Here is a 12,095-nt window from a genome sequence, read left to right on the forward strand (position 1 = left end):
CTCCCTCTTCCCCTCTCCCCTCTCCCCCTCTCCCCCTCTCCCCCTCTCCCTCCCCCCACTCTCTTTCCTCTCCATAATCTCAATTCACACTGTGTCCCTCTTCCTCTCTCTTCTACATTCCATGCTCCCCCAGTCTTCAGTCCAGGGTGTCGTAGATCTCCTGTACAATTGTCTGGTCAGTGTTGATGTCACAGTAGGCCTTGCCGATGGTCTCACAGTTCATATAGACCTCCCCCACCTCGACAGTAGGTTTTTGGGCACTCCTCCTAGTGGACAGAATATGTATGGCTTCACACTCTTGCATGGACTGCACAGATTTCATGTGCTGCTTTGGGTAATATTGTGTTATAATGTTATTTCCTAACCGCAAAACTTGTACATATTTAATGAAGAGGTATTTTTCAGACTGAATGATTAAATTAATCAACAAATGAATCAGTTTATAGATAAACCAATCAATGACACTGCACTTACTTTGGTGATTTATTTTGGATTTTTTTGTGATCAGTTTGGTGAGGTTTAGCAGTCTCTGTAAAAAAACAAAACAAGATACATTTGAATCCCACTCACATACCATGACCGCATCCATAATGATGCGAATGAAGGCCTTCTGAAGTACTTCCAGATTTAGCCAGAAGCATTGTCAAATGTTCTCTGACCTTTACTTCTGAACAGGTTCTGGAAAGTAGCTGTCTCATTGGTCCTCAGTCTCAACATCCTCAGAAACAGAAGGGCCAATAGGAGCAATGCCAACAGAGCCAGTGACAGCCCTGCCACAGCTACATGGTAACTGACTGAGAGAGTCACACACAACACGTTACAAGTAGACAGGCATTGTTACTCTACATTCACACCTGAAAAGAATGGGAACATTCACAATCAAATTCAAACACAGAAGTTTCAGGGGGAAGTGCAGCAGTTGGCCTTCCTCAAGTTCCCACCAGCAAGTGTAAGCATTAGCATACTGTTTGTCCTTAAGCGAGACAGTTGGAAATATGGAATGGTAGAAAGGAAGTTGAGATGAACCCACTGGTTATTGGCAGGTGGATGATGATGACACTGCACTCCGGGCTGGTTTGCTCCTGGTAGATGGCAGAAGTGTTGCTGTTGACCTGGCAGCGGTACGTCCCAGTCTGGCTGGACCTGGTGAGAGTCAGGCCCCTGCCCCTGCCCACCTCCTCCCACACGTCCTGCACTCCCTTCCGCTTCCACACCCAAGACCCAAGAGGTCCGATACTGGAGTCGTTTTGGCTACACTTGAGGCTGACTTCATGACCTTCCACTATGGTTGGTGTAACTGGGTCTGCACTCACCCACACAGGAGGGAGTAACTCTGGCGAAAAAGGGGGTGGGGGGGGAGTAGATGTGTTAGGGTTTGTGTGTTTGTGTTGGGGGGGTTGAGTAGGTAGGGTAAGTGGTGGATGGTGGAGGGGAGTAGATGGAGGAGGGTAAAGGAGAGGGCAGACGGGAGGAAGGGGCCAAGTTCATAGATGAGTTGTACCGCACAGTTATAACACACCTACATTTTCTGGTATTATGTTATCATCATACCGCATCTAGTCCAAGCCAGACAACCCTACAGGACAGTAGAAGAATCAAGGAAGAATTGAAGAGAAAACGATTGCTTACCTACTACAGTCAACGTTACAGACTGTCCTTCCAACTGCAAGGAAATATTCACGTAAGCACACTGGTACTGCCCTGTGTCGTTAAGGGTAGCGCTGAGCAAAGTGAAGTTGTTGCCTATAAAAAGTGTTTCATTCTGGTTGACGCGTCGCCAGGTTTGGTTAAAGCCTGGTAGGATGGAACACGACATTGTGAACGGTTTTCCCACCAAGACAGCAGGAGCCTTGGCCGTGTAGTTAATGTCCGGTGGCCACTTGGCAGAGACTAAAACATAAGAGGATATCACAAGGTGTCAGTCCAAACAGTCTGCCAAATAATCTAGTCAACACACTATCTATCCAAATATCCTGAAAAAAAACATTATTGCATACACATTCCATATATTCATTGTAGATAACAAATATATACATGAATTTAATGTGTATATGAATCGACTGTTTCTTGTTCATGTATGTAGTATACCATATGAGATGTGGAAAACCCTAGTGTCTCAGCTTATCATCTTCCCAAACGTGCTCAGTTGGAAGGATAACCTTTTTAAGGTTATCCTCAAAAAGAAAACATATCTTTCCTGGACTCTGAGTTCCGCTACACGCTGTTTCCTGTGTTTTATAGCATGGTGTTCATCCTTGGCCTATTAGCCAATTGTTATGCGCTGTTCATACTGCGGAGGCTTCGCCAGTCCAAAACCATGAGCGAGATCCGCATCTACATGATCAACCTGACCATGGCCGACCTTCTCTTCGTCTGTGCTCTGCCCTTCTGGATTGGTTACTACAGTCGTGGTGGTGACTGGATCTACTCTGACTTCATGTGCCGTGTGGCGGGCTTGCTGTTCTTCATCAACACCTACTGCTCCATCCTCTTCCTCGCCGCCATCAGCATCAACCGCTAATGGGCCATCAGCCTATTGGCCTATTGGTTTTAAACACCAATAGGCCAACTGAGCAAGTGTGATCAAGTCTGTTTCAGCTAAATCACAATTCACATTTTAAAACCGAATTAACTTTAAACTCTAAACCACTTTTTGTAGAATACAATTTGATGACATTCTTATTCTGTAGTTAATTTGAATCTCACAGACGGTAAAAAAGTACATTTAAACAGATTATGAGTCTGTGCAGTTTACCTTCAGTGCTGAGCCAGGTGAACAGTAGACACCCCAGCAGCAGATACATGTTGTGTGCCTGAGCTCCCATGAACCATCAGCTGAGACAAACTCTCCCTCAATGCCCAGTGTTGACCAGGTCCACCTATTGTATAGTGGAGGAAGTTTAAAATGGAAAATAAATTCACAGGAACTTTCAGCTTCCCTTATCGACAAGCCTCCGTCATAAAGATGCAATACATTTGTTGTTCTGAAAAAATATTTATAGAATAGTTACTTGTCATATATAGTAGTTTATATGTAAAAGACTGTTTTAAATCCTTTCGGCATTAGCATTTATTCAAACCATGTTTGAAAGACTGTAGAGAATATATAGTATAATATAATATTGAGGATGATGTTGTTGCAGGTACTGTGGTGAGAAAGTGAGTGAAAGTTTCTCTTTGTGTCTGTGTTTGTACACGTGTGTGTGTGTGTGTGCGTGTGTTTGTGTGTAAGGGTAGGTGGTAATAACAAAAACAAACAAAAACTGTTTTTTTGTTTTTTTTTACAAAATTCGTTAAAATATTTGAGTTAGACTGACACCGAAATATAATTGAATTGCAGGGGACAGTTTTTAGACACTAGGATGATTGCTATACTTTACCTATGAATACATATTATGCTTGTCATCATAATGTTGGTGTTATTGTACTCATACTGTTTTATTCTTACACTGACGTTTTGGCAATGTGAAAGTGTTCCTCTGTGCCTTGAAAGCCCATCGAAGAATTTAACAGAAAATGAGAAAGGGAGAGATTGAGAGGGGATGTTAGAAGGAACAAAAGATGAGAGTGGTTGAGAGAGGAAAGAAGTAGATACATGGTCATTCTCATCTCTCTTGCAGCTGAGTACAGTGGCACTTTCTCACAACAAAGTTATCCGAAAGGGGAACGGGATGTGGGCTGGTCGTTACAATTATGCAGTCATTAGTCTCTCTGAGGCTTTCATTCCTCAGTATCACAGCTGTCATATGGATAACTCTTCTGGCCTCTGCCCTGTTACCATGGGCACCATGCTATCTGTCTGCAGGTGTATTTTCAGATAGGGTCAAGCACAATTTCAATCTGCTGTCTCATACTTTGGCTGTGCCTGACTGAGTTCAAAATGAATTTGCTTGGCCACAAGAGGGTGCTCCATCTTTATGTGTTCACAGAATGCCCAAGAGATTTTAAACCACAGAGGGAGAGAAATAATGAAATAGCACTTAGACAGGAACACACAGTCCTCCTTTCCCCTCCTCTCCTCTTCCCTCCTCTCCCCTCTCCTCTCCCCTCTCCTCTCCTCTCCCCTCTCCCCTCTTCTCCTCTGTTCTTGCTTCTCTTCTGTCCTCTCCTCTCTTCACCTTTCTTTCCATCCCATCCTCTCCTCTCTTCAATGGAATCTTGGGGTCTTCTCCTCCAGACCTGTTCCTTAGTTACAACTGAGTTTGCCAAATCATCACACCCATGGACTTGATAGCTACTTGATTCAAGCGTAAAGAAAAGGATGTAGCCTTCAGCACTAAAAGCATGTGAGTCAGATACTTCAAGTCAGAGACTGCATCTGATGCTGAGTGTTTGGATTACGAATGGAGGAGCCTAAATCATTCATGATTCAGTGATTGAGTCACTTTTGATGGATTCTGTGTCTCTCTCTCCCTGCGACACGCATCGGTCGCCACATCGATGACGAGTGGCTCCCTTCTGCTTATCTGTCGTTCTGTGGGGGGAGGGGGGCGGGTGAGAGCCTGGAGGAGGTGAGTGTGTATGTGTGGGGGGGGGGGGCGAAACTGCCCCCCACCCACCCCCGCCATGTACCTGCCCACCGCCCTCACCCTCCAGATGGCAGCTTTTTGCAGTGAGCAGAAAATGGTCCAGCCACCTCATACTTAATCAGAAAACAACCCTCCATTCCCCAGGAATGTTTGGATGGAGGATGCAAATGTCTAATTTCACTATGTTTTTGTTCTCCCTTCTTGTGTGTTGTCCATAACTGCTGAGAGAATGGAGAGAGAAAGAAAGACACAGAGACATTCGAGGAGGGAGAGAGAAAGAGAGAGGAAGAGAAAGAGAAAGAGAGAGAGAAACAGAGAGAGAGGGGAGGGAGAGACCACCTCTTGTCTTCATCTTTCTGTCCCAGCGTGGGATGCTGTGTAGTCAGACTTTCGAATTCTTCCAGCTTTGCACTCCCTGGTGTGGTGTTGCAGGAATTCACACATACACACACACATACACACACACACACACACACACATACACGCAAGCACACACACGTATACATGTGTGTCAGTGTGTGATCATCTGTGTGTATGTGCATTTGTGTGTGGTTCAGCGTTAGCATCAGTGTGTGTGTGTGTGTGTGTGTGTGTGTGTGTGTGTGTGTGTGTGTGTGTGTGTGTGTGAATGGGACAGGCGCTGAGGTCCCATCATCCCTTGCTGTTCTGGCATCGATACGAGCTGGGTGAACAGATGTCAGGGAGGTTGATACTGTCCCTGCGCTGAGCACCACCAAACTACAGACCAGCGCTCAGAATGGAACCTTCAGATTACAGATGGCCTGTATCAGAAGCTCCAGCGTGGATTTACACCATGTAAATACAGCGTCAGGGTAATCCAGGATGGGGGGAGAGAGGGGGAGCGGGGAAATATGGCAGCAGCTGGCAGGGCTGGGGGGGGGGGTGCTCATGCACTGCAGCTGAGCCTGAGTAATGGCGTGTGCTTGACATGTTACAAAGGCGAGCTTCTTTTCCCAATCCATTTACAATACTGCTATTTTTGATTTGAAGACGTTCATAGATGGTCAGCAAAGAGAATGTAAGGAGAAGGACAGAAAAGAGAGAAGGAAAGAGTAAGAGACAGAGACAAAGAAGGAGATTTGTCACGACAGAAATGGTTCTCTCATTTGATCTTCTGACTCAGGGAGGTCACATGACAACTGCCTGAGCATGCAACACTCATCTTCTGGAACATTTCCACCCGACAATCCTTGTACCCTCCCACCTCCCTCTCACTTGTCCCTCCATTCTTTTGTCTCTTTTTGATGATTCTCATCCCTCGCTTGTCATTATCCAGCTGCCACCTAATGAATTCCTTATCTCCCAATTTCAATAGCTGTGGTGATAAGGTTTATTATATTTTGTATTAGAATTCCCTGCAACAGGACTACAGAGGTATAGAGAAAGAGAGAGGGATAGGGAGAGAGAAAGTGAGAGAGGGAGGGAGAGATAAAGTGAGAGGGAGAAGGAGAGAATAGAGTAAAATGAGAGCGGAAACAGAGATATAGTCTTGGCTAAACTCACTCTCTTTCTCTTTCTCTGTCTCTCTCTCTCTATGTGTGTATGATGGGGTGGATGGCAGTCTGACAGGCCTCTTTATTGAGAGGTACCAAGACTAACAGGTGGTGAAACACAAAACTAGAAGAGCAGGAAACAAAGAAATAAAACACAGGAAATGTGTTTTATTGATTTAACCTTTATTTGACGAGATACCAAGACCCATTGAAAAAAAGATTTTTCAAGGGCAACCTAGCAAGGCAGCAAATACATAACAAATGCTAAATGCATACAAAAAACTAGGTGTTGCAAGTCAGTTTTTTGTTTTGTTTGAATGAGAAGCAATTGCAAACTAATGCAGTTCTCATTTACTCATCACTCAGAGACTTAAAAACAAGTAATGACTCTAAGTCTATTTACATAATTCTTGTGGAGCATCCTCCATGGTGAAGGGGCACAATGGGAGAAAGATGTTTTCACCTCTGTTCTAGCCTTAAAAACAGACAATGACAACAGAGCCTGGTAACAAAGACTGCACTGAGTGACTCAGCGAGGAACAGAGATATAAAAGTAGTTACTGTTACTACGGTTTTGTGAAAGCGTGTAGAGCGTAAGATAATCCAGAAAGAGGGTGAGTGAATGGAGAGAGGAGAGAGAGAGAGAGAGAGAGAGAGAGAGAGAGAGAGAGAGCGCGAGAGAGAGAGAGAGAGAGAGAGAGAGAGAGAGAGAAGGCTGCAGGAGAAGAAGAAAGAAGTGGCAGATGGGAGTGTTCTGGTCTGCTACTACTGGTTGTTCCTGGAATTAATGCACATTAATGACACACACACACACATACACACATACACACCCATCTAACAATCCACCATCTATTGGTGCCCAGTGGTGGGTACAAACAGTGTTGCCCCTGGCAGCAGTTAGGTTCCAGCCACCCGTAGATGCCCTCACACATGGGCCTCATCCTCTGTGATGCGCGTGCTGCACTTGAGATGTCACCTCCACACACGCATCAACACCCCTTTCACCCTCCCCCCTTGTGCCACCAGCTGTTCAGTGTGAAGCACACACTCCCAACACTCCCCCTGTTAACGCCATGCATCTGGAGTGTGATGAGGAAGAGAGGGACGGATGCATGGATGGAGGGAGAGATGGTGGGAGGTGAGACTTACAGTGGGTAATGGAGATAAGAGAGTTTTAGCATAGTGTGTTCACGGCACTTTAACACTGAAGGGAAACAGTGCAGCCACATGAACACACACGCACACACCAACCAGGAAGGTCAGAGGGAGAAAACAATTTCATGAACTTTCACATGAGCTGTGATAAATGTAAATGATCTGGGCCAACTAAGCAGCTGCCCAGCCAGCCGGCCAGCCAGTCAGCCAGTCAGCCAGTCAGCCAGTCAGCCAGTCAGCCAGTCAGCAAGCCAACTAACCAGCTGTCAAGCCAGCCAGCCAGTCAGCAAGCCAAATAACCAGCCGTCCAGCCAGCCAACAAGCCAGCCAATCAGTCTTCATATAAGGACCCAGGGGTGTGGACACATCCTCCCCACTGCATAACACAGGGGGTATGGAGCCCAAGTCCTGGCGGTTCTGGGCAGCAGGGAGACATCAGGAGCAGATCTGGACTGACGATTCACAAGCCTGCCTTCACATATGGTCCTGTTTTCCTGTCTCGGACGAGTAGAGGGGAAAGAAAGGGGAGAGAGAACGAAGGAGATGGATGGAGAGAGAGTGTGAGTAAAAGAGTGCCAGGAGAGACTTTAATTTGTTTTCCTGAAGACTCCATGCCATCCCAGAAATGTGTTTACCAGCCCCCTCTACACCATTAGTGACACTCGGTCGCCTCTCAATAAAAAAAAGAAAATAGGTTCATAACTGCCTCATGTATCCTGCAAATGTCCCCATAGCTCCTTGTCTGACTCCCTGTCTCCCCCTCTCTCTCTGTCTCTGTCTCTGTCTCACTCTCCCGCTCTCTTTCACTTTTTCACTTAGTCTGTGTCAGTGTGTATGTGTGGTGTGTGTGTGGGCATGGATGTGCATGTGTGTGTAGAATGTTTTTGTCAAAGTGCCCTGCTGGGTTCCACTTCATGTGTTTCATGGTGATGAGGACACATTCAAAGGACAGGCTTAAGGACTTCTGGGGGCCAAGGAAAGGTTACACTGCAATACATCCTTACGAAAGTCTGAAGACACAACATGCACTCACACACACTGAAGCTGGGCATCCACACACAAACACACACATCCACATACACAAACGTACTCATGCACCAGACACGCATGCACACACACAAACATCCTCTGTCATTTCGTACAAACCTCACTGACTCACAAATCTCGCTGTGAGAAACAGTGTGAGAAGAGCAGCTGGGAACAATACGAGTGAAACAGTGTTAATTCTTCAATTGACATTCTCCTCCTCCTTCCCTTGTGCCTTTTCCCTTCATCTGAGAAACGAGGTATGATCTTTCTGTGGAGCAACGCTCCTGGAGCATTCAGTCACTGCCTCGATCTCTCTCCTGCTCTCTCTCTCTCCCTCTCTCTCTCTCTCTCTCTCTCTCTCTCTCTCTCTCTGTGTGTTTCTCTCCCTTTCCCCACTCTCAAAGCATTCTTTCTCTCAATTTGTCTTCCTCTCTTTCTCTTTTTCTCTATGTCTGCCTCTCACTTTCTTCGTCCCCTGCACCCTTCCTCAGTGACTGGGCTACCCGCCAGCCAGTCTCTAACATCTATTTTTACCGCCACCTCCAGGAGGCTGGCGGAGTCTGAAAGTCCCCTCATCCACAGTGACACCTTCCTGGGGTCTCTTCCTGGTGAAGCTGGCCTCCTCTGACTCACCCTGGAACAGGCCAGGCTTGAAGCAGACACAGAGAAAAGGGGGAGATGTAAATATGTCATGTTTTTGTCTGTCATGCTTTGTGTGTGTGTGTCATACGGTGTGTGTGTGTCGGTGTGTGTGTGCTTCCCGTGAAGTAGTGGGTAGTGAAAGGAAGGATTGAAAGGGAGAATGTGTTTGAGAGGAAAGCCTGTGTGGCTAATCTGCTGGCCTGAAGCTGAACAGCCAGCCGCCTCTCACTGCTTACCTGGAATAGCATCGATCAGCCCTGTCCACAGACAGGTCCACAGAGGAGGATATGAAGATCAAAAGATGGAAGGACAGAGAGAGGGAAAGAAAGAGATAGAGAGAGAGAGAGAGAGAGAGAGAGAGAGAGAGAGAGAGAGAGAGAGAGAGAGAGAAAATGGAGAGAGAAAATGGAGAGAAAATGGAGAGAGAAAATGGAGAGAGACAGAGTGTGAGAGAGAGAGAGAGAGAGAGAGAGAGAGAGAGAGAGAGAGAGAGAGAAAGGGATGGGGGTGGACGCAGAAAAGAGAGAGGAAAGAAAAGACATGAGGGAGAGCGATAAAGAGAGAAAATGAGAGATGGAGAGATGAAGCGACGGAGAAAGAGAGAACGATTAGATAAGTAAGGAAGAAAGGAGACCCGAGAAGGGGAGAGGTGTAGAGTCCTCGCTCGGTTTGGTCTCAACAGTAACCCGTCACCGTGACTGCATCTGTAGTATTGACGACTAGATGACCGCAGGCCGGAGGGGGAGCGAGAGAGAGACCTCCTCCCCCTATCCTTTCTGTTCGAGGTGTCAAACACGTCCTGGTTCACCAGCCACCATCCCTAGGCTCCAGTTTACCGCTGCCTTGGTAATCCTTCTCAGTCTCATCTGTTCGTCGAAAGCCACGCACGCTACTACAACCATCTCACAGCTCTAAGACCACTTTAAGCCCTGCCTGCTGTGGCCTCATATGGTGGTCCCTCTGGTTGATATAAATGCATGTTCCACATCACACACCACTACATGGACACATACGTCTGGGCCTGGCCTAATGGTCTTACACTTCCTTGCTGCTGACAGCTAATCAATGGAGCACCCCAAAGGTGAGGAGAAGAGAGGAGGAGAGGGGTGAAAGAAATGTGGTGAAAGGAATGAATAGCAAAGTAGTAACGTCTACAAATGACTTCACTACTGTACCAACATCTTGACTGGATATCACAGATAGTATGTACACAGATCAACGTATGCAGCGCCCATTAATATAGCATCTGTGGTGGCTAGCTTTCTAGCGGAACAGGTTGCAATAAAGCGTGGAAGAGTCTGGTCCAAGTTGAGATGCAAAGGTAGTTTGTTGATCAAGCCAGTGGATACATTCAGTTTGGTCTCCTCAAGCACCAGAGAGTGCCTAACTTCATCTCATTTTCAGCAAGCAATTATACCCCACAGGACATTCCATAATTTGTCACATTGAACCCTAGCATGTGTGGATAACTTTAAGTCATCGATCTAAACAGTGTATGTCTCGTGTATTGCCTCGGTCCCAGAAATCTGGGCATTTTTGTACTAGCCATTGAAAGTCTGGTCTTCTTTAGCTGTATCTCACTTATCTAATATCAGCATGACTCACTCAGGATCGTTCAATGGAAGATTTGTCTACGTATGCTAAATGTATCTTCTCTAAAAATTGCATTGTTCTCGTTATGACCTCTGATGCACGATTATTTCAGTCACATGATCACCCCTTCGTACTGTTCCCTGTTTTTGTGCAGAGAGACCAAATGTCAAGACAAGGTTTGTCCAACCTGTGGTTTTCCACCTAGTTCGCCAATCTAGGCCATAATTGGGGTATTTCATCCAGTTTGGGCCCACGACACATCATAAAACGCTCTCCTGTGAATACAGACTCTCTGGTTAAGGATGGGAGATGAAGCTCAGCCAGATTACAATTGGGGGCAGTGTGGTTTGACACACATGCACACTCACACTCACAAGGTCAGATCAGTGGCACGGCTTTCTCAATCTCTCAGTCTCTCTCTCTGTCTCTCTCTCTGGCTCTCTCTCTGGCTCTCTCTCTCTCTGTGTCTCCCTCTGTCTCTCTCTCCTTGCTGCTCGCTCCTTCCTATGTATTTACCTCTCAAACGCAGGATCGCATTGGTAATCTCAGTTTAAATACATAAATCCCCAGCTGCAATCCAATCAAACCTAATACCCCGGCGAGCGGGCAAGCTGGCACTGCCCCCCCCCCCCCACACACACACACACAGCGCAGATGCTGGGTGCACAGCCCCACCCCTTTGTCACACACACACACACACACACACACACACACACACACACACACACACACACACACTGTTGTATGTAGATGAACAGGAACCACATTCAGAATCCTACTTGCAGACACACATACACCCTAACGCACACACATGCCCATGCTCTCTGCGGGCCTGTGGGAGCTTGGCCGGCTGTGTTTAATTCGGTCTCTGAGGGCTTTAATCCAGATTACCAGGAGAGAAGTCACTGAGTCTTCCTCCAGCACGGCAGACTACAGCCCTGCCTGACAACCGCTGGCTAAGCCTGCGGTGGATTCACCAAACACTCCCACACGGCCACAAGGCCAGCATGTTCCTCTAGGGGGCACTCCATGTCAAGGACAAAGACATGAAAGCAGAGTGACAGGCAGTCGCACAGCAGCTCCATCAGAACCACATGCTTTGTTGTCTGATCCATGTTTACTCTCTGTGTTGCTTTGCCTAGACTGTATTTCCATCCACACAATCTGTTTTCATGGTTTCGTGCAGAGAAGATCTCAGCAGAGGGAAAACAAAGGAAGATCTGTGGTCTGTTAACAGTGCTGCTACACTCCAGTGTACACCAATGTTCCCAAGGATGCTTCTCATAGATAGAGGTGGATCTGAAGCTGATCTTAGATCGGTTTTATACCTCCCTTGAATGTTTGTGCCTAAAATACCAGGAGGACCAGCTGATACCTGGTCAGAGATTTAAAATGGCTAGAAAAAGGCCTTATGCAACGTCTCCAAAGCAGCAATATTGCCTTTTTGACAGGATTGGTGACAGCTGAATAGAGAGGTGGAAGGTACCCTCTATCTGTCATGGTAAGTGGTTGGATAGCGGACAATTCGTAGAGGGCCAGATTTTGCTACCTCCCTCACACCCACCAACCCTCTGACAGGCCCCTGGATTGGACCACACCACCGGCTGTCATTTCCCACCCTGATATACAGCAA

At 46.7% G+C, this 12,095-nt stretch overlaps 1 protein-coding gene across 1 annotated transcript; it reads right to left on the reverse strand.

The window, feature by feature from the left end:
- Positions 1-67: 67 nt before the first annotated feature.
- LOC146299889 (uncharacterized) lies at positions 68-2,825 on the reverse strand. The gene is made up of 6 exons (XM_084683428.1): positions 2,756-2,825; positions 1,630-1,890; positions 1,031-1,333; positions 660-794; positions 475-529; positions 68-266 (listed from the first exon to the last, which is right to left on the reverse strand). The coding sequence occupies exons 1-6, from the start codon at positions 2,823-2,825 to the stop codon at positions 137-139; spliced, it is 954 nt and encodes a 317-aa protein (XP_084539554.1). The 3' UTR covers positions 68-136.
- Positions 2,826-12,095: the final 9,270 nt, after the last annotated feature.

Source organism: Hypomesus nipponensis, chromosome 3 (assembly GCF_054491055.1).
Source record: "Hypomesus nipponensis isolate SF chromosome 3, ASM5449105v1, whole genome shotgun sequence".
Classification (NCBI taxonomy): domain Eukaryota; kingdom Metazoa; phylum Chordata; class Actinopteri; order Osmeriformes; family Osmeridae; genus Hypomesus; species Hypomesus nipponensis.

What these genes read in the sequence shown, in the direction of transcription:
- LOC146299889 (XM_084683428.1), bottom strand. Translation starts at nt 2,825, where the DNA reads ATGGGAGCTCAGGCACACAACATGTATCTGCTGCTGGGGTGTCTACTG. An exon ending in TGTAACGTTGACTGTAGTAG is followed by an intron (nt 1,334 to 1,629) that starts GTAAGCAATCGT and finishes CTTTTTCGCCAG; the next exon opens with AGTTACTCCCTCCTGTGTGG. An exon ending in GAACCTGTTCAGAAGTAAAG is followed by an intron (nt 530 to 659) that starts GTCAGAGAACAT and finishes GTTTTTTTACAG; the next exon opens with AGACTGCTAAACCTCACCAA.